The sequence below is a fragment of the Cynoglossus semilaevis genome, chromosome 16 (assembly GCF_000523025.1).
Source record: "Cynoglossus semilaevis isolate Cse_v1.0 chromosome 16, Cse_v1.0, whole genome shotgun sequence".
Taxonomy (NCBI): Eukaryota; Metazoa; Chordata; class Actinopteri; order Pleuronectiformes; family Cynoglossidae; genus Cynoglossus; species Cynoglossus semilaevis.
The window spans coordinates 10,992,452-11,016,042 of record NC_024322.1 but is presented as its reverse complement, the minus strand read 5'-3'; the positions used below and the strand labels follow the sequence as shown (position 1 = coordinate 11,016,042).

Genomic DNA, 23,591 nt, shown 5'->3' with positions numbered 1-23,591 from the left:
TGCATCCATAATGAGGTTGGTTTGGAGGCATGTAGTAATCAGCGTCTTCATCACATCAAATGAAATGTGCACTGTGCTCCTTCATTTTATGTTGCGTTGCACCAAGTCTGCAACTAATCATTTACATCCTCTAACCACCGAGGATTTGACTTTTTTTCAAGTTTAAATAAGTGTCTGTTGCCCAGAGGAGAAAAAACAAGGATTTCAAGAAAATAACTTTAAATGATCTTGTACGATATGATCGAAAATGTTACATTTCAGGTTAAAAGGGACACCTCTGCAAAATATAGATTTTTTAAGCATTATTATCTTTGTTAACCAATAAAAGTAATGACAATTTTAAATACTTTTTCATCACATTTTTATTATTATCTTTTCTGTTTAACCATTTTAATGTGTTGTGAGTAGTTTACTAGTAAAACAAATGCAAAAGACTTAATCTAATTTGGAACATCCTTAAGCTTCTTATCAAACGCCTACCAGTGAAAGTAAATATTCAACATAATTTGGTGAACAAAGCCGGGTAGAGTCTGAGTTTATATTTCTAAATCAGATTATGGGTGAAAATAAAATTAAATCTGCAATTCCACAAAGGAATTTAATTGATTTAAAAGACCAACCAGGAAACGTGGCCAATGCACCTTGAATTCATAAACAAAAGGTGCCTGTAGGGTCTGTATAATTACTTACACAGTTAACCAGCTTATGTGGCTTTAGAGAAAACTAAATAATTGGGTTAGTTTTTGTAGATCGTACAGTATATCCCAAATTAAAACAAACTGCGGGTGTGTGGTTAACGCTCACTTATTTAAAACTAAACCTCACTGGAGTAGCACAACATGCCTGCTCAGCTATTAAGTCCCTGGAAGTAGCAGCACATGTTAGCAGCAGTGTTAAGTTAGCTTTGTCTGAGAAGGGGAAAAAAATGTACGGCAAATTTAACAAATTTGATAATTTAAATTATTAACCAAAAACTCATTTGCTTGAAAAGCAAATAAAACACTGCACACAAACAAAATTCTAAGGAAATTTGAGTTTTTAGTAATTGATTGCTGCTAGAAAACTTGCTAACAGCTACAATAGGAGGAACACAGTGAGGAAGCAATGAAGAAACAACATGACATTTGGAAATACACAACTACTGTCACAGAGAGGCACCAATGGCCTTGTTGCTTACGTGGTACATTGGGTCTTTACTCTGTTTTGGTGAAACGTTTCTGGTTAATTGTGTTTTTCAACTGGCTAGATTTTATACCAGATAGAATTACTCAAAAGACATGAAGTGGTCACATTAACTGGTCTTGGATTTATAATGTTGTATAATTCATACATTATCATTTTTTTCTATATCAGTTTCCTACATTTCTTCTACTCTTTTCTCAATTTCATTGTCGCTGCAGTCATAGATTGATCGGCCCAGCGTCGTCTTTGCCCTCACTCACAACCTATTACCCACACAAAACCAACACATCCATCTGAAGTCAGGCAGACAAAACAACATAATGTGGTCTTTGTGATAGACAGGGAAGTGCATGATTATCTGCACAGTGAACAAGGACTCAGGTGTGAAACAATAGGCAGTGCTGCTGAATTGTCATCCCATCCAAAAACAGAGCATCAGTGAACCAGCTCCCTCTCCTCTATAGTCGAACACGGGTGGTAATAACTCAGACCTAACTAGTAGAGTCGACTGCCTACTGTTTTAAAAAAGTTTAAAACAACAACAGAAAGGATACACTTTTATCTACAGTTAACAATGATAATTTTGATTTCCAAATATTAGCTGATAGGAAAATATATTTGTTTTTTTGGATGTAGCATAATGTCAATAAACCTGATTTTTAATATCTGTTCATTTGCCAGTGTAGCCAAATTCTACAGCTGGTGGTAAAAGTACAATCTCTGGACCTTCAATGTTTTCTCGCTCCTGTAAATGTAGGCCTGGTTTAATCTTTACCTGTTATTGCTCTGCATTTTCCTTTTCTTACTGTGGCGTGTTTCTGTGTCATGACAGCCAATGACATGAAGGAAAAGTCCTACAGATCTGTGTCCTGTCTACCCTTTAAATAGTACAAATCATTCAGTAAACTAAATAAGGTTCTTCAGAGAGCCAACAACAGGTAAACCAGTTCTGCATCAACAACCAAACATCCAGAGTGGCCAGCTGTGAATCAATCAGTGAGACCGCACTCAAAAAGCAACATAGTATGTTTACTCCACAGCGTGTTATGCTGCGGCAAACAGGGATGATTAGCTCAGCATCAGATTGTTAGCATTTATCTGCGCCACGAGATTGCTCATTTTCAAAGTTCAGTCAACAGGTAAATTGTTGGTTTTTGATTGACACGGCCTAAAAGGTCTTTTCCTAAAATGTTTCCTTTCAAATGATCATTTTGGAAATGTCCTATCCTCAATCATGCATATAAAGGAAATGTTTTATCATTTCTAGAGAGAATCTGCTTTTTTCTTTCCCTCCAGCTATTCAGTTCAGCTATTCATTGTTGTGCTATTTCAGGACTAAAATATTTTATCTTGTTTTCTTAGAAATGTTGAAATGTTTTGTAGCATTATGGCTATATCAGTGAGGCCTGGCGTTAATAACACCAAAACGATAGCGGTATCACAGACTCACCTAGAGATATTTTTGTATTATTGAATTTGGCACAGGACATTTCCATTCTGGGAAAGAAGGGTCAGACAGTTTGAAATTGACACCTCCTAGAAAAAAAAAGTTTGGACAGCTCTGCTCCAGATAAACTATTGGAGCAGCCTGTTTGAGCCTTATCATGCTAGAGAAACCAAGGGTGCGAAAGCGTTATAGGCCGAATGGATGGATGTGTGAAATCAGACAGAACCAGTCTGAGTGCAGACGCCCAAATCCTCCTCTGACCCATTTAACTCTCACACTATGGTTCTTTTACCTAATCTACTAATGCAAAAAAAAAAAAAAAAAAGAAGTCAAACATGATGCAGAGCACTGACACTTCAACATATGCAAAGAGAAATTTAGGCTCAAAAGATCGGGGATTAAAACAGAACGTCGGGGTGATGAGAGGGGAAGATGGAAAGAGATCCAGAGGCATCGCTGTTGACAATAGCAGCTTCTAAATTCATTCACTTTGGTCTCAACTCAGTGAAATAGTCCGGACCACATCTTTCACTCAATTCCCATCTTACAATAGAAACCCATCATCTCTTTCCTTCCAAGCCTTCAACCTCCTTCTTCTTCCTCCAGCTCCTCTTCAGCGTAGCCTACCTCAAATAGTGTGTCTATAAACAGAACTGTTAAGTTATTTAATGGGAATGTAGTGCAGCAGGAGATGGTAATACATCACATCTGGCAAATCACACATCATTCCTTATTACCCTGTGCCTCAACTTTTAAATATTGCATGCGATTAAATGAAATACTAGTGCACTATTTTATCTGATCTCACCGACATGAGTAATGAATTGAACAGCACAGTGATAAGGCTGCAGGGATAAGTCGAGCCACTTTTTTTTCCCCCATGCTAATTAACATTTTTTACACCGTTTTCACTTGTAGTTTTTGAACCACTGACATGTGGACACATTAGGAAATCATCCTATTTGACTTATTATTGAATTTGTTTTTGTTTTTTTCTTTGGACATCAGAAAGGGAAAAGCAAAGACCTAATGTAGACTTTCGCCTCTCTCTCACACACATACAGTATATACACAGGCATGGTGGGTACATTTTGCAGCAGTGGATGTGTTGTTGGTGTCTTCACAGTGATGCTGGTGCTAAGTTACACTGCTAATGAGAACTTTAATGTCACCCACACACAGACTCCTAGCAGACAGATTAGAGCTGTGATTACACTGAGCCCCACGAACACACAGGAACACAATGGCACAGAAAATACACACACACACACACACACACCACGGGTATGCCCAAATTGCATCCACGCATGTTGACAACACATAAATGGATTCAAATTCTCAGAAGCAAAGACTTATAAATGAAAAATAACAACAACAAAAAACCATCATGTACCGTTTTCCACCTGCGAACCTCTTGCTTTTCTTGCTTCACTCTGCCAGTGTTTATGCTGCTTAAAAAGCAGGAGAAACAAACAGACCTTGGAAAGTAAATAAATCAACAACTGACACTGACATAAAACAGATTTGGAAATCAGCAGTCAATAAACAGTAGCTGCCTCACAGCTCTAACTTCTCACAGGTGTCCATTCTAACCTACATTTCTTCCTTTTGCTGCTTGTAGTATTACACACTGGCCCGATCCAAGTCTCCATCAGTTTACACCACACATCAGGCCTGCAGATTTTACTACTGTAATTCAGAATTTCATTCACATTCAAGTGTGGCTTCGGCGGGGCGTGTTGTTTGGCCTCCTTTTAGTAACCTGACCTTTTGGTTTTGTCGACCGACGTTGGGTAAGAATAATGATGCAACTGTTATTTCTCTCTGAGTAAAATAAATGAAATCATTCAACAATATGCAAGCAATAACCAAAACATTCTCAAGGGTAATAACTATAAACTCTGCTTGTCAGTCCCCACAAAAATAAATCTCACATCCGACTCTTACAAATTAGAATCACGGGGAAAAAAAAAGCTCCGCCTCATCTACAGCTATCTTCTTTATAGTAATTTATTACCTGTGCTATGCTGTTGCAACAGGATGTCATTTCAGTTTACGATTTACTGTTGAAAAGTAGAGTAAAAAGGACAATAAAGCATGACAGACCCTCTTATATGGGTGGACACGAGTCCACATTCACACAAAGGCTCCATCAAGGCTGATGTGATGAGTGTGACCTTCACACTGTGCTGTTTCTAGGTTTTTATTTACTCTACGTTGTCTTTTTGCAGCAGGACAGATAGCAGCAGTATTTCCTGAGGCTACAGCTGATCATAATGAAGTAATCCAAAAAAAAAAAACAACAAACAAGATTATATTTACAGTGACCTGCCCTGAAATTAGCAATTAATACCATAAACTGATTTTCGCAACATAATAAATTGACATTTAATAATAATATGTTATATAAATTATCTATATTATTACTTCACATATGGTCTATGTTTTCGTTCTGTAGATAACAACAAGGCATTAGGCTAAAACCTTAATGAATCTAGGTTTGTATCAGCAAATGTGTCTCCATTGTGCAGGGCCTGGGTTGAACTTTGTTCCAGTAAGAGGTAGAAAAAGGTCAAATCTAAAGACAGAGCCGAGCATAACAGAAGAAAAAAAAGATTGTCGGGGCTGCAGATACCTTATAAAGCCGACTGGAAAAAGAATCAAGCTAAAGTGATAGTTGTTCTAGTGGCCTCTGTACGTGATAAGGCCCCTGCCCTCCCCCACTGCACCATCGCAATCATCTTTGTTGCTACCAGCAGAAATGTGCTACCAGCATTTTTAGTGCCCTGCATCAAAGCAGGGGCCAAAGGTCAACGGCAGTGCTATACTTCCAACGCTACATTCAACCTTAAGTGTTTAAACTCATCATTTTGATTCTGCTGTCACCCTTGAACACACCCCTTATTGTATTGTCATAGGTTTCCACCTCATTTCTTTTTTTCTTGACAACCTCCCAATCTCTCCTCCGAAACCTCATCCCTGCCTTCAAATGGGAAATCAATAAGTCAGTTTGTGTAAGTCACTCTCATTCTTCTGCTCCTTTCATTTACTCCCTCACACAGTCGCGCCGCACTCCGTCACACATACAAATAAAGTCACACGTATAAGGTACTGCAACATGCATCTGAATAAAACTTGCGTTACTTCAAAAACAAATATAAAATGACTGAAATATCTCATGTTGCTGTGGTCCTCGTTTCCTCCGTTCTATTTAAAGACACTGCACTGCGGGTATGAAGTACCACCTCGTGGATTATATTATGGGAATGAAGCTCAAGTGCTGCAATGGATCCAGTATCTGACTGACACCAAGGACAAGAGGACACAGAGGAAAAATGAAAAGCTTAGACCAGTGTTTTAATGGCATCCAGTGCCACAGCAGAGCATAAAAAACCGGACCTAAGAATGAGTCTCACGTTCTCCCCATCACTGCCTCTGCCATCATCACTTGTTTTTAATTTACTTGATACATTTTATTTTAATTGAATGCATTAAATAAACCAACTATCGGCATAGTTTGCAATTAATTACATTACTATTTGTTACAATACTGTAGGACTGATTGGTGCAGTGCCACAATATGTGGTAAGTTGACATCATAGTCAGTATGTCTCAGCCCAAAGCAAAAACAATTAAAAAAATATAATCAAACATCAAACAATTAGGCCAAGATTAAATAAACCTAGATGAATCTCTAGCTGCCTCTGCTTGTTGACTTGAGAGCTACTGGCCTTGGCATTTTTGTCAAGCAGAAAGTGGAAATAAATTTGATAAATTCAGCAAACAAACTTTGTTGACATCATAGTTCTTTCTTGTGAAAGAAAAAGACCAAAACATGCCATAAAAAAGTGACAAAAAGAGAAATTCAGCCCTGTATAAATTCTGTGGCAGCTGCAGAGCGTGAAAATGGCAAAAAGAAAATCTCCAAGGGCCAAAATATCATTATAACCACAGAATATTCTTGGTGTTTTTAATATTCCCCTTCAACACTTGGTGAATGAAAGCATAAATGTTTAAAAGAGCACCAAAACCATAATGGTAATACATGTCCTCACTCACAAAAAGAATCTCCTGAATTTTTCATTTTCAAATGTTCTCCAATGCATTGCTTCTTAAACTGGTGTCAAAAGAAAAACATATGGCAGTTCCTCCTGTACATTTGACCCTCTTGAACTGTGGGCAGTTTGTTCTATAGACCATCAGGGATTTCCTTATGTGATACAGTACTGTAGTTCCTGTTCTCAGAGGGCTACGGCACTGTAGGAGAGAAGCTATCAAGAGAGAGATAAAGGGAAGATATGAACGGGTACAGCTGTAAATCCTGCCATAAAGAGAAAAGATAGGAGACGGCTTTATCCGGCAATGAACCCACAAATGTGGATTAGGAGCTGCAGGGAACAAGATAGTGGAGCCGCAGGAGTAGAGGGAGTGGGGTGACGAACAGGGACGGGGCCATTTTCTACAGGGACCCCGGCCTGATAAAAATGGAGAGTGAGTGTGGCGTAAAAGGGGGTGTAACAGGGGTATTCAGAGGAAGACTGTCAAGTGTTTTATCCATTGGATGAAGCCTTCAGTAAAGTTTTAAAAGGAACTCCCAAGAAAGAACATTCAGTCACTGAGGATGTTCCTGGACAGATTAAACTGTACTAGTACTGTTTATATTACACTATCAGTGATCAGAAGCTGGAAAGTCAGTGGTCCCAAACCTTTTTGCACCATGTAGTGGTTGTAGTGTTGGTGGCAACACGTCCACACCTTAGAGAATAGGGTCTGTTTTAACCTGTAACAAGGACACAGGACAGTTATGTTGCCATTAACCACTAATTTCCCTCTAAATAGGATCACGGTTTGCAATGTCAAACTGAACAGTTATATCTTCAACCAATGTTAAGAAGTAACCAATGAATTTCCACGCTGTTCTTCAAGAAACAAGTGGCATATTTCTTTCAAAAGGGCTTCATTTTGCAACAATAGTTTGCAACAAGAAAGCTTTGCCCATTTACTATGTACAGTTTATGGGTTCATTTCAGCCTCTCTCATTCACATTTCAGCAGCTGTCCATCCTGAACATTGCATGGTTATGTAGGAGACCGGAGTCATTTTGTGTTATTTTGTATTCACCGCCGCAAGTAACGTTTTATGAAAGAGCCTGGAAGAAGCAGAGGGTAGAAAGAGACACAGGAGCGCTAGCAGCCGCAATGTTACTACTGCTACAGTGTGTGTTTTGTAGCAATCACTGGGAAACAACACTGCAGACACTACCAGAGTTTGAAGGAGTACATGTCTCCGCCCGTGTCGACAAAAGGCTGGAACACAGCGCAGTGTCACAGAGGTGTAGGAGCAAGAGACAGCAGTGCTCCACTTCTACCTCTGTGCTTTTGAAAAGTCAATGACACATGAATAATTTACACAGAATCAGTCAGGTATCGTCACTGCATGTGTCGAGGAAAAGAAAGAGAGAAAGTAAAAGAGTGCAGGACTTTGGAGCAGGCTGCCCTGGACAGAGGGAACCTGGGAGAACGTCAATAAAAGGGACGGCACCAGTGGGGAAGAAAAGATGGAGAAAGGAGAGGGTGAATTGGTGAACAGCTGCATTTGACAAATGGCAGATGGAGTGGAAAGGAATTGGACAAAGGAGTGGAAGCCTAAGATGGAAAACTTTAGCAGGTGAAACCCCCAGATGACCAATCTGCTATTCATCCAATTCATCCACACACACCAAGCAGAAAAGCCCTCATCACCAGGTCGAGCCCCTCACCATTCCTCCTCTGTTCTGCTTTGTTCTTCAACCATGTTGCATTTAAACCCATCAATGACACCCCCCCCGATCCATCCACAATCAAATTACTTTCTCAGACTGCAAAAAGGGCCAGGGGCTGAGGATGAGGTTTGTTTTACCCAAACTCCCCACAGTGACCTGTAAACGTGCTGCACAGGCCTCACACGTTTCATATACAAGCCGCTTCACACAGCACACACACACAGCAGAGAAGGCTGCTGGATGGAGGAAGTGGTTGCTAGGAGTAATGATTTGAATAATCAGCCTCTCTGGCTTCATAATGAGAAATGTGAGGAGGACAACACAAACCCATTTGCATCAGTGTTTGGAGATGGTCCGTGTAAAAGGACCTGAATTATATTTTGGCTGCTTTTTTAACTCAGCCTTGAAAAATGTTTTTTGGAGGAAAAATCACACAGAGACCGACAGCTGATGAATATGAAAACACATCCAAAAAGAAGAGAAAACATTAGCTGGGTATTTACCACACCAACAGGTTATTACTCAGAGTTTAAATGTGGATATATAAATTATAGAAATATGTCTAATATAGTGTTTATTACACATACAAACACATACAACAGATTTGTTTGTAAGAGTGGTCTGTGTGTGTATGTGCATATATGTGATATGTTTTTAGGGAGTTTTATGAAATGTAAAAGTCAGTTCCTTCAATTTGGGTTATCTAACCTAAATCTGAAGAGATTTGAATTTCTCTGTTTTACCGACGCATTTTTGCTGAATGAAGTTTCTGAAAATTGTTTGTTACCAGCAGTTTAATCCATGATGTAAGTCAAACTCACAACCGTACAAACTTGAATGAATATGATCTCTCTCTCTCTTCCTCATTCTCTCTCAGCTACAGCGACACACACACACACACACACACACACACACACACTCATCTGCCAACTGAAACACTAACATAATTAAAATGGAAAGGATCAGATCATCAGGTGCTTAAATTAATTGTTTGTATGAAACCCTGAAAAAAAACCCCAACCCATCAGTGTGTCAGACCCCCGCCCCTCCTTTTGAACACAGCTCCATTCATTTTCTCTAATCCCACCATTCATCCGTCCTCCCCTCTCACCATTGTACCCTCAGCCTCCCCCTCCTGTGTGTGTGTCATATGAGCTACAGTATAGAACATCTCGGCTCACGCTGTGTATGTGCGAGCTGACAACTCTCAGATTTCATGTGCATGCCCCCCCCCCCTCCTCCTCCCCCCAATTCTGCTCTGCTGTCGCTGAATCAGGACATGCTGTGAGCAGCTGACGATGATGATGACTGCATAATGTGAGAATGTCACCAGAGTCTGGGAGAAATGACTGGTTTTTGTCTTGCTGCCAGTGATACTCTCAGTGTGGCTCTCTCAGCACACTCCACTATTGCTGCTGTCAGGTTCTTTTTGTTCCTATCATCGCTCGTCGTGTCTCAGACCTCATGTTTTCACAGCAGATAAAATCTAAGTTCCTTGTAATACACTTTTACACCTGAAGCCACTGTCGTCTGCCAGATCCCAAATTTAATGTGGGTTCTGCTCCAACAAGTCGGCTCTTCAGTCTGGAGACCGTGGTGCCGTCCAAACACACTGGATTAAATCTACACCGAGGCACAAATATCATTACTTCACTTTATACCTAGATCATTCACTTATAGTGATTGGGATTTTTTTTTCACACTCAACGGCCACTTCATTAAGTACAGAGAGACTGTAGATTAATGCAACTGTACAGTCATGAGGTACAGCAAAATATGGGTTTGGTCAAAACGACACACTTTCAAACTTGTTATTTCGACCACAAAAGTTGATTTTGTGAGCCTTAAAACAAGTTAATTGAAATTAATTTACTAAATCTTAGTTCTTTAGAGATTTGGACCTGTGTCCGTCGATATCAATATCGGTGTTAACGGTGTCGTTCGGTATCAATACTGTTAACGCCGATACTGATATAGATCCAATACCTTCTTTTCTCTCTATCAGGTGCTGAGGCTGAGATCGCGAATATTTAAGTTTGAAAATTTGGTCTGAGGTATCAGATCACATGGGCTTTAGTTGGTTTTTTTTCGAAGTTTTTATCCTAACATTTTGACCAAAACATGAGTATCGTATTGCACCACCCCTAATATATGTACATTTTATTTACAGATAGATAAATAGATGCTATTGGCTGCGGCAAAATGAGGTATTTAATTATAAATATTGTTGAAAAGCAAGTTTGAGTATTTCTGTGGACATATTGGATGAAGATGATGTATAAAAAGAATGTGGACACCACCACTGAAGAGCTAAAAAAGAAACCACTGTGTCACAGTTCTACATTACACATGTACAACTGGCTGTCATCCAGCTGCTTGAATGAACATCTGACTCAATTGACTTTGTCAATGACTCATCCCATTTCAAATTCATCTTTCTTTTTCCTTTCAAAAAAACCCCAAAAAAAACAGACATTATTTTTTTTGACAAAGTCAAATTAACATGTGCACCGTCACTGTAGCTGCCGAGCCTGTCGGATGGATTTTATTTTAAAATCGTGTCACTAATTATATCCACTTGTCACATTTTTATCATTTGCATGCAGATGACGCTGAATAAAACCACGGCGGCAAATTCTGCTGCGCACACACGCAGAGGTTTGTGTGTGAAAGCTATACATATGCTGATCAGCAAATTTTGCATAAAATAAAATTTTTAGATTTGTGGATTTGGACTCAGTCTTGCGGAAAGGCTGATTAAAATTTTTGCATGACTACTTCGCTCTTCCTGGAGTCTGTTTCCAATGGAATCAACTGCTGTTCTGTTGAGTCTCAAATTTATTTATTTATTTTCAAAATCGCTGCATAACACTTCACCCACTCGTCCATTAATTTATGTAAGCCTCACTGTGACAAAGAGAAAAGACATAAAAGTGGTCCATTATTGAATGTCATTATTGCAAGTCATGAATCAAACTGAAAGAACCACAGTTAATGTTTATCTCTCTTAGAGTGAGGCTGACAACAATAAATTACCGGATGCAGACGCAGATCCTACTGGTTCACTTGTACAGTTCTTGTAAATATTGATGTTTTCTTGTCATGTGACCAAACAGATCGCCATGCATCAAAGAAAATGGACACGGCCGCTCGGTGTATTACCAGAACGAGGAAGAGGACGTAGTGTGTGAGAGTGAGAGAGTGTGCAGTGGAAGACACAGAGGCAGGGATTATATGGAGAAAAATAAATGACTCAGATATGTTGACAGGACCTGAAGGCCCCACGGCAGTAAACAAAAACACAGACTTATTGTGGTACTTAGGTGGGGACTAGGGGACGACAAAGAGGCGTTTCCATGGGACTGCTGGTGTGTTCATCTCTAACTGACGCATTCCCTTATCTCCTGCCAGGGGAGAAACAAACACTGGCAGCTCCAACTGAGGGGAGTTTCCCTGGAAGTGTTTGAGATGCACGTAGAAACAACAGCGATCTAATTGAATTTCAGGGTCAGAGCCACATGAGTGCTGGGAGAGAGCCTTAAAGCCAAGCCACTTTTTTTATTTAAATTTTAATCAAGGGCCATGTACAAGGACCATGTGCATAGAATTGAGAATCTTTTCTATTTTGTATCCATCTTCAGACTCATTTTTATGGCTAATATAAGGGATATTTTTATTCTATTTTTCCAATAAATTGGAGCTATTTTTGGTTTGTGACTAACGTCTTCTTGTGCTATTTGTTCATTTCGTCTACATTTGCAGTGAATTTCTGTAGCATAATGGCAATCTTTTATAACATTTTATTTCATTTTCTTAAATTTGTATCTATTTTAGTCAACAAAATAACTGGTTATTACTATCTGCTCTTTTTTTGGGGGGGGAGGGTGGTTCAGCTTTACGCACTGTTCCTTCTTCCCGATTGCGATTAGCAGAGTCTGTGTCCTATTTTGTGATGACTGCTGCCATCTGATACATTACCTTGACCTATCATGTGTGTTTAAAGCTACTTTAGCACATAAACGCCAGGAGAGAAATTAAATGGTGGCTTAACTGGATAGTCCTGCAGAAACAGACAGTGACAGAGGAGAGGTGATTGAATTCACAGAGAGGCACTGGGAGGGGACAAACAGCGGGGATCTGTGTGGACAGGTCTGTAATTGAAGGGAAGGAAAGGACCTTAACCCAGATCAGTATCTATCACTGCAGCTGCAAAACACAGATCAACACCCATATATTTTTCAGAAAAAAGGAGCGAGAGAGAAAACTGGGCCGGCAAATGGGGAGAAAATCCGCAGGGAGAAGGGAGAGAAGGATGGGAGAGTGATAAGGCGGCGGCAGATACTGGACACATGTGCATGTGTGATGTTTGTTTCACAGAACTCTGACACTGATGGGAGAGAGACAAACAGGGAGAGGATGTGAAAGTAACGGAGAGGGAGAAAGGACATCAACATGTTGAGACAGAGCCCTGGAGACACACCGCCAGAGAAGCAGAGAATTATGGGAGTGCAAATTAAATTACACCGGAAGGGACAGTCAGGTCTGGACCTGCAGGAAACACTGCACATGGGGCTCCTTTGTGTGTGTGTGTGTGTGTGTGTGTGCCCTTAGGTACCAGAGAGATAGCTTTTGTAACTGCTATATTTTTTCTTTTATATGTATTTAGTAGAAATACAGGAAATGTAGACCGATCACAGAAAGAGTTAAAAGTGTTTTTTTTTAGGAATGACAAAGAAAAAAGGCTGGTGCTCCAACGACCGGTGTTGTGTTATGAAGCTGCAGCAGATTTTTAAGGGGGTAGTCAAAGATGCAGCCTTCGACACCCTCTGTTACTGTATATCACATGTACATTATGGATGCAGTACACTTGGTCAGAGTGGTTAGGCAGATTCAGGAAAACCAGTGAATCACGACAGGGTCAGGTGTTTGGACAGTCTTTCTGATGGTTGATTCACCTTCTACTGGCTCTGCAGCATGTGCAGTGAACACTGCAGAAAAGCTGCAGCTTTACCACTGACCAACAGCTGTGAGGAGACCACTGGGGCTACCATGTTCAACAGGTTCTTCCTCAAAAGGTTAAAACTGAATTCTTGGCAACAGTAATACAAAGGCTACAACACCGTGAATCCAGAAATGTTCAGCTGAAGGCTCTGGATGTAGATACGGAGCTGGACACGTCCAAAAACATGTCTGCAGGCGTTGAAATAAACTCAGGCTGTCAGGGGTTGATTGCAAATGTTTTTATACTTTACTATTGTGCAAATTTGAAACCAAAATCTGTGAATTTGGGAACATTCTCCATCTTTAAAGAGAGCTACACCCTTATGAACTTTTTATGAAAAGAAGTTGTACATAAAGACAACTTAATCAAACTTAATCTTGATTAAAATATTTGATTAGTATTTATTGATTACGTAAGCATGGTCAATTTAAATTTGTTGTAATATTTGATTAGTATTTATTGATTATGTAAGCATGGTCAATTTAAATTTGTTGTAATTGAAATGTTGTTTTTAAAGATCGAGATTTTGGAATTTAATATCATGGTTTGTTGAACTCTTTTTTTTTATAAAACATTGTTGTAGTTATGGAGCTCCGACGGCCTGTGTGTATCTGGATGCCAGTTCTGTAGTAAGTCTAAACGTATTGTGCCTGAACTAAACAACAGCAGGCAGGTTGTGTCTGGAACGGGGCGTTTCGATAAATTGCTATTTAAAAATTTGTAACCAAATAAATGAAATGTCAAGGGTCAAGATGTAGGGGTCAAAGTGGGGATAAAGGTCATGGCTTTGGAAAAACCTCATAGGTTTGAAAATCAATAATCAGAAGGTGACTACTTCTATCTAACTCTGTACTTCTATACAGTATTTCAACAAAACAGGAAACATTCACTTCACCATACAAAATTGAAGCTCCATCTGTAAACTAAAGAAAAGAGTCTAAAAGTTCAACTGTCATTTATTTACCTTTTCTTTATTTTTTGTATTTTTTACGCATTTCGTAGAACATTGCACGCAGTGTGACATGTCTGGGTTTAATTAGCATGTCCTCCAGCCTAATCCTACTGTTTGTCTTGTCAGCCCACTGCAACCCACAGAACTGTCTCCCAAATTAGCAGCGTAGCACCAGAGGCAGACACAGACCACGGATGAATAAGTGAAATTTACTGTTTGACTAATAATAAACCCATTTTTATGATGTGCATGTTTGTTTTAGGCACCAGAACAGCACAGGTGTGTTTACAGAAGGTTGTTGTTAGAGCTCGACCAAGGTAAAGTTAGAGGATATTAATAATGGCAATTAATAATTCATCTGAAGCTACATGCGAATAAAGTTAAAGATCCAGTCATCTGCTAAAACACATACACTGAACTGAGAAGACAGGCTGCACTGTAGAGGACTGAGCTCAGTCCAGGCTTAAACAACACGCAGACCCAGTCCTTATTGTAGAATTATGATCAGAATTCATGCAAAGCTGCTTCAAAGGTCGCCACAGTGGAAAAACGACATACTGTAAATGTCCTGCTGTGTGTTTATAGTTGGATTATTATTATTTTACTAAAATAATGCTGTAACTGAGATCTACCTTCTTTTTTTTTTTCTTCTCTTTCTCTTTAAAATGAATCCTTGCAAACTTGCAAACTTTACATTACTGCCCCTTATCTGGAAAATGCTTTTGGAAGAATTACAGAAACACAAAGCAATGTTTGGAAAAGTGTTTAACAAAATGTGACAATGCAGACAGGGGGCAGCATCATCACAGATAAAACAAAAAAAAAGTGATGTTTTTTTGCTGTTCATGTATACATGACAAACAGGCATAACAATAAGGTATGACTCACAGGATGATGGTTTATCCATTGTATCCCTCCTCCCCACAAACACACTATGGATACCTCATATAAATACAGACGCTCCATCCAGTTAGTAGACGTATTTCTATGTAGGTTTAGATAAAACTAAATTCATAACTATTTACATTTTGTTGGGAAACCATGAAACACTTGGTTGGTTAAATATACAGTGCACACCACTGTGTGTATGTACTGTATATTTTATCAGCACTCGACATCACAGCATCCTGACCATCTGCCCTCATCCAACATCCATCTTGAAATGACTTATCGTGCAGCCATGTCAGATTGAAGGCTTCCTTCCTTTAAAAGTGAATTCCTCAGTGTTGAAACGATGATGTCGGTAGTCGCTCTCCTGGCTTTAGATCATTTTATAACATGTTTTTTCAATATGAAAACATCTGTGTTCTCACAGTGTACGGTGTGTCAAAGAACAGACCGCGTACTGAAGTGGTGGAGATGTGACCTAGAAAGAGTCAATACAGCAAACCTCTAGATAAACCAGAGTACAGTGTGTGCTGTGTGATAATGGATGTTCTGAAGAAGGGTAAAGTGCAAGCCCAGCTAATTGCAAATCTCAGCTATATTCCCTCTATACTTTCATTGACAATGTTCCACTATTTCTAAATCCTAGTCGTTATGGACCGCCTTATACAGTGTAATTAACCTCTCCACGTCTTCCGTGCCACGTTACATCAGTCCAGGACAGTACCAGTGCAGCAGAGCCCAGTAAATGAACACGTGTTTTACAAGTTTGGTGGCACTGTTCTATGGAAACAAAGGCTGGAGAAGCATCCACAAACAACACCACCAGCGTGCACTCTCTTTGAGTGTTTGTTGGTAGGTCATGTGCACGTCAATATGTAGTATTATTATTGATATATATATATATATATATATGTACGCTCCGGTGCTGCTATGGTAGAAGAAGCAAACTAAGGACACAACGAATCCTGGATTCAACGCTGAGAAAACACTTGTGCGTTAATAACAGTATGTGAATGCACATTAGTCCATTGATCTTTCTGTCTTCCTTCATCTCTCCTATACACTCTCTTTTTAAAACAGACTGGAAATTGGGAATGGTTAAAGGGAAACCACAGGTCTCAGTGATGCCTTGGAAAAAACCCGAGCTAATGTTGGTTTTTGATTAAAATTGCTGTGGAAAGAGGAAATGAGTCACAGTCCAGTGGTAACCCCGATAAGGGTTCTCTGGAATCATTATTATATATATGATTGGACCTGTAGCAGATTACGATACTTGTAGTTTGTAGTGCAGGCTTGATTGTTCAGCGGAGACTTATATTGCAGTTTTATGTGTCATACAATCAGGTAATGTGGATGTTTTTATTTGGGTAAAAGTGCCTCTGGTTCCTTGTCGAACGTCAGAGGATTTAGCCTTTCAGTGTCTGACAATGAAATCCATGTAAGAAACAGATTGTTTCTCTTTTGATCAGTCAGTGGTTCAGTTTCAACCTGGCAAGAATAGAAACATCCTTTAGGTCATGACACTTGAATTCAAAACAAGATGGCTGCCCTGCCCCAGACGCTGTGAGTAAAAGTTTGTTTTAGATTTTTTACCCCTTGCACGCCTTCAGTGTCACCAGTGAAGACCAGGCCTGGGTTTTCAGGGTCTCTAACCTGAAGGTCTGTGTCCCAGAAATGTCTTGTGGAGTTGTGTCTGCTGTTCTCATTTGGGGAATTCTGTTTTCACTGAGGCAGTTTTGAGTGAGACAAGAGACAAGGGTGGTTAATGGTCTTACAAGATGACTGTTCGATGCCCAGTCTTCCTGTGTATCTCCTCCCCTTGTGTGCATGGGTTTCCCAGGTGCTCTGGTTGAATGTGAATGGACTTGTGTCATGGATTGGGAAACTGTCTGAAGTGCATCCTGCCCTAACACTAACCCTATGACTGCTGACCCTGAGAAAAACTAAATGTTCCAAGACAAGTGAAGGACTGAATCTTCTGTGTTTTAATATTGTGAGACAAATGCCAACTGGTACCTGGTACTGGTTCATTTAGGGGAAGTATTTTTAGCCTCTAGTCTCATATGTCATGTCCACTTGTAGTTAACAAAGCAGTAAATACTGAAGAAGAAGAGTAAGGAAGAGAAGGAGCGCGGGGCAGTAATGAACTGTTGAGGGGTTATCTGGTGACCTCTTCACTGTTTTAAGGAGGCACAGCTGCAGCCCACTCTGCCAGCCCTGACAGGCCACATATGTTTCGGCACATGAAGCTCACTGTCAGTCTGTGCCAAAATGAAACAGAATAAATACAAAAAAAAAATCAATATAATGATGGATACGGTTGCCATGACGACTGTTGAACCACCCCCTTAAATGCACTTGCGAATGCGCGTACACGTCCCAGCCTCCCTCACTTAGTCCTACCTTACATTCCTCCATGCACGTCCTGACGGAGTACGCATCCGTCTCGTATTTCTGAACCAGCAGTTCAAACTCCCGGTAGTTCTCCTCCGCCTGCAGGTCAAGACGCTGATAAGCCCGGACACACTCGCTGCATCCCAGCAGATCCTCCCCCATGGCCATATCCAGGGTGCAATTCATATCGTCCGGAGTCGTAAACCCGTAAAACAAATCCAAAAGTGAGTAGGAATTACAAAAAGACAGGTACAAATCGCTCAGATTCACGTACGCCGACTGTGTCCCCTTCCCCTCTCCAGCGGAGAGGCCCAGGCACACGGTCCTCGCGTCCGTGAAAGTAAAGCAGTCTTTGGACACACTGTCAGGGCGACAGGCGTCCATTCGCCAAAGAGATTTGGTAGAATTTCCTAGAAAAATAACATCTTGCTCTCTGGCGAGAGGGTGGAGGTCAGGTGATGTTGGGATGTGGTGTTGGTGTTGGTGTTGGTGAAGGGAGTTTGGGTTCTCGCCCATGTCCGTAATTGCCAGTCCTCGGTTGGACCGCTTGTCTCGGGTCCGCGTCAGTTTGGCCTCAGCGCAGAACCACAAGTGATCAGAGAGCAGGACGGTGATGAAGAGCAAAGAGGCCAGCGACAGTCGCCATCTCTGGGCCCGCTCCGACTCAGTAAACGGCTTCTCGTTCTCCCGGGATGCAAACCAGTATTTTAAGCCTTCGTCATGCTGCCGACGCATCCAAGCACCCCTGGTCATATTTTAGAAAAGTGCTGCTCTGGCCGACTCCACCGCGGGGGCTGTTTTGCCACAATACTCATTGACTTAGGGGGGAGATGGAGTCCAATGGGTTCTCCTCTGTGGCGGTGGGGTGCCGTGCCTCCGCCGGTCCAGGGCGCTCCTGTATCGCGCCCGCGGCAGTTGGTGCTATTCCGATCCAATTAGCGCGCCCGCACAGACTCAGCTCCGCGCTGCCGCATTCTGGTTCTCCATGGCTCTCCGGGAGGAAACGGCGTCCTCTTTGACCGCATGTTAACCTTTCCTAACCTTCCTCCTCCCCGGTGTGTGTTTTCGTCGGGCTGCGTGGAGACCAGCTGTTGCGAGTCTCTCGGTGAGAGCAACTGATGCTGCGCGTCCGTGGATTTGCGGGTCGACTTAAAGAAGAGCTGCCAGTCCTGACAAAACACGCAGGCTGCAGTCTCTGTCCCGCACCTGGGCAAAAAGCCTGAAATCCGTTCTCCCGCTGGCCATTGTCATCTTAGACCGCGGTTAAGTTGCCGCCATGTTCGTCTTGAAACACTTTTTTGGAGAGCTGTTTGCGTCATCTCCATCGCTGAGATAGCTCCATCGTTGCGCAGTGGCAGAGCAGCTTATTGCCTATATGCACACACACACACACGCACACACACACGGAGAAGAACACTCTCATGGTGAGAGAGAGAGCACGGGAGAGAGAGAGAGAGGTGGGGGGGAGTGAGAGAGAGAAAAATGTGGTTAAAGGTTGTTTTGTCTATCCACTATTTTGACAGAACACACATTTCAAACGACATCTTGTTTTGGTGCAGGACAGATGCCAGTTTTTTCACAACAAAAACGCACTTGGTTTACTATAAGTTTCATGCTCAGTGAAATTTACTGAAGTCTTCAATCTTAAACGCACAATTTGGGAGAATGTGCTTAAAATATGTATATATTTAATTTCACAAGAGCAAGACGTTTTATCTACAGTCACAGCAGTTTGGTCACGTGTTAGTATCACCTGCAGCTGCATAAGCAGAAGGCTCGTCGCTGGTGGTTTTACCCGTTTCCGACCAGAGGGTTCAGTCTTATCAGCCGTGTTATGTTTGGTCAGTGGACCGAAGACAAACTCATTTACAGTATAGAGTTATATGAAATGTTCCACTAGGTGGAACACGCGCGCCTGTTAGAGAGGAGGAGAATGAAAGGTGATACTTTCTGCTGATAGGACGATGAACATAGATTACAGCATTCACTGTCAAACCTAAATCTACTAATCATTGTCGGTGTGCCTGGCTGAGGGTTTTGTAAAGAACACTCCAGAAGACGTGCTGCTCGGAGTTAATTGGCTGGAGGACAGGACAAGACATCACGTGATTAAATTGGGTGGAACTTTTTTAAAAGTGCTGTTGAGAGAAAGGGAGTGCAAAAACAACAAATCAATAGATATATAAATATTATAACAGAGTTTAAAACGAACGCATTCGATTTCAGCACCATGGAGAGCGCATCACCTCCTCCTGGTTACACACACGCACATACTGCAATAAAACCAAAGAAAACTGTAGTTTTCCAGTTGCAAAGTTGAGATCAAAAGTCATGAGAAGAAAATATATATTTTTTAGAAATTTTACATATACATTAAGCCATTTTAAACATTAGATAAATGCACTATAAGTGCATGGTAACACATCTGGTCACATTCTGTATTTTTTAAATTGCCCCTTAAACCTACGCTACATTACTTACAAATCACATGTGGTGTAATTTTCAAAACAATCATTTGAAATAAGATACACCTCAGTTACAGCAAAGGCTACAGTAGATCAGGCAGGATAATAACCACCATGCTGTTTATATTAGTGTTTATAAATATGAATATGTACAATTTATAAAGGTTAGGTTTCTGCTTGATTTCATTCTCAAAGGGAGCCATAGTGGATCTTTTATTTTAGTATACTGCCTCAGCTGTGGCATTTGCCTTTTTCAACCCAACATTTTCACTTGCAGAGAACAAAAACATGATCAGGTTTGACCTGAAATGACGACAGCTTCATCCTGTTCTACTGTATCTACGTTATCTTTTACTCCTCATCCTGTTCTACATCTACTGTATCTACGTTATCTTTTACTCAATTTAAACAGTGTGACATTTTGACCCTGACTGTGGTTTTATATAAGACTGCGTCCCGGTCTCATCTGTAAGACGACATATGGAACAGGAATCTGGCCAGCAGTTTCATAACGTCGTCTGTAGAGCTGCAGTGTCATTGGTTGGTGTGGAACGTCTGACATAATTCAACACCTGGCGGTGGCCAATCGAAGTCCTACAGAGTGTGTGCCTGGCACAACATGAGAGTCAGGTTGACACCGTCCTTTCTACCTGTGTGTGTGTGTGTGTCATGTTTGTTTGTGTGCTTAGAGGGTGTGTGTTTGTGTGTGTGTGTGGTCAAAGGAGACACAAGGAGTGTGAGCACAGGTGAAAGGCACAGAGAGAAAGGGGACCGGGGGAGTTTGCTGATGAATTGCTGCGCGATGAATGCAAATTGCTGCCCCTGAAATCTAGAGCTCTCACGGTAACAGTAAGGGCTGGCAGCCATGACTCATCCTCTATTCATGTTAAAGAACATGTTAGTGTGTGTTTGTCTCTTCTGGACTGACTGTGCATGAGCTGAAATTACCAGGAAAGGCTATTATCGCAGTTGGCAGTGCAATCAGACCGAGAGCCTCACGTAGTTAACATGCTAATGTTTCCCTGGAAGAGACACTTAACCCCGAGTTGCTCCTGGTTTTTATTGGTATAAAAGCACTTGGTCTTTTGGGTAAAAGTCTGTTGACATCTAGTATTCTGACTTATCCTTTTTTAACTCACTAATGTAAAACCACTGAAGGTGGGTTAGCCTCCTGGACACAGCCTTCTCTAGGTCGTAGCACAGGTTTATGGTCTGATTCCATCCTTTTAAGTTCCATTGATTAAATGTTTGCTTTATTGTTTTGAGTGACTACAGTATAATCATTCCATTTCTGCATCTGACTCTGTAATCAGTGAGTGCCTTAACAGATTGAAGCCAGTATTTTCACCACTACTAAGATAATATTTTAATTTTTTTGTGTCAATACTTTTTGCAGTCCTTATGTGTACTTGCACATTCACTGTAAGGTCTCTTCTCATTTTGACAGTGTTTCTGGTGAAAAGGGGGGAAAAGGAGGGGGAAGGGCGTGAGTATCAGCTGATCAGAGATAGAGGGACAGACGGAGAGCGAGGAGAAGGACAGGTGACATCATCCAAATGTGGGAATGTTCATTTGACAGCTGGTTCAAATGCACAGCCTTCACACTTCCTCCACACTGTCAGCCGTAAAGGAAATCTTAGGTGACTGTCGGCGTGTCACTTTCATCTGCTCTGACTTTTAGGCACAAACGCTTCATTCTCACTTTATATTCTTTATATTTACTTTTTGACACCTTCTTGCCAATAATCCTGTCTCTGTATTTTTCTTCCTTACCCTCCACTGTCATCCCTTTCATCCCTTCATTCTTACACCTCACATCCAGAACCTGTTCAACTTGTCTTTTGTCCTTCTCCTTTTTTTCTGACTCACTAACAATCAGTGCCTTTTTATTTCCCTGGTCTCTGGCTCTTTCCTTGCTTTTGCTTTCATCTGCTTGACGTCAGAGCGGAGAAAGAGACAGGCTCAGCCTCTCTGATTGGTCAGAGAAGACAACACCCTCTCTGTTGGTGGATGGTTGTCACAATGATGTGACAAGAGAATTGTGATTCAGGATGCAGTTAGCATCCAGTGTAGGGTGTGCACTCACAAACATGTTTGCAGTCATATATATATATGTATATATATGTACGTATGTATGTAGTCCTCTCTACTGTGGTATCCATTAATTATCACAGATAAAGTTCTATTTTTATGTGTTTTGGGGCAGTCGGTGGTAAAAGCACGCGTTCATTCTCCAAACCGCTCGATGGTCAGAGGAATTATGGGGGATTAGAGCAATGATGGAGATACCATCATTCAAACTCCCTCCCCTCCCATCACCACCTCTGCACCGCCTCGGGGTTTTTACCCTTTTCCGATCGATCGACTCAACCCATTTCCATTCCAGGAATCCCTGGGTAGCTTATCAACACAACTCACTTTCCCAAGGACACTTGTCTTTTCCCATACAACTGATCCAGGATTCCTGCTCTGTATCTGCATTCTACTGAATCTCTGTTTTAGCTCAAGCCTTTAGCTTCTTAGAAAATGAGGCCTTTGGGAAAGGTGTCTTTTATTCTGTTAAATCTCACAGAATACAAATGTGTATTAGCAGACAATTGATTGTAAAGAAAACCAAAAAAATATATGGTCATTTGTTTGGCTGCATTAAAACTGACCGTACTTCAACAATCAGTGTTTCCACAGTGGTTTGAGTCACAAATACATGGCTGAAAACGTGAAGCAAACCTTTGTCTTTCCTTTTACTCTGCTGTTACATCACTGATGGCTCCCACACTCACGCAACAATTTCTCCCACTGTAAAAAGCCCTTATAGAACACTTCAAAGGAATCAATGTGAGGACCGAAGACACACGGATTAGATTTTCCAATGGATTGTAATTTGAATTTGTGCTGTGAAAAATGGAATTTACAAAAAAAAAAAAAAAAACCGACACAAAACCTGACCCATATTTAATAAAAGTGCAGATGATTGAAGTCATGTTTCTGAATTAATCGGTATGAATAAATGTTTAGGCAGCTCTCGGAAACATACTAACAAAACTAGTATTCTGATTTCCTCATATTCTTTACATCATCTTTGTCCTTCATTTGAGCCTCATAAAATGTTTTAATTATTAAAAATTAAAGAATAATATAATTTCATTAGGAGACGTCAATAAATCAACGGTCTGTTCAGTTTTTGCCCAGATATATTCAGGTACTATTTTTTAAGGTGGTGTATGATCAGGATGGTCATGTAACGCTTTAATGTGAGATATGGGACGTGTACTCTTTGTCTTGATCCGAACCAACCATCTGATGCTTCCTCCAGATGGAGGCTGCAGCCCCCTCTTAGCATTAGCTACAGCTCTAGTGTAAACAGCAGAAGGCAAGATTTACAGGAACTCCAGGAGAGAGAGACATTGGCTCTGCACTCCAGCAGAGAGCTGTGGCTTAGCCCCAGAAGCTGTCACTGATCACCCGTGATGTGAACACCCATGTGGGCTCGACCCACGTTT

The 23,591-nt window shown here is 40.9% G+C and overlaps 2 protein-coding genes across 2 annotated transcripts in view; one reads left to right on the top strand and one right to left on the bottom strand.

Moving 5' to 3' along the window:
• Positions 1–13,782, top strand: part of cckbrb (cholecystokinin B receptor b) — an 86,734-nt gene extending 72,952 nt beyond the window's left edge. The window contains exon 9 of the mRNA XM_025063613.1: positions 11,507–13,782. The gene's annotated coding sequence lies outside the window, so the exon portion shown is untranslated. The remainder of the gene's footprint in view (positions 1–11,506) is intronic.
• Positions 1–19,035, bottom strand: part of nalf1b (NALCN channel auxiliary factor 1b) — a 54,821-nt gene extending 35,786 nt beyond the window's left edge. Inside the window, exon 1 of the mRNA XM_008328679.3 lies at positions 17,636–19,035. Within this exon, the coding sequence (XP_008326901.1) occupies positions 17,636–18,379 (744 nt within the window). The 5' untranslated portion in view covers positions 18,380–19,035. The remainder of the gene's footprint in view (positions 1–17,635) is intronic.
• Positions 19,036–23,591: the final 4,556 nt, after the last annotated feature.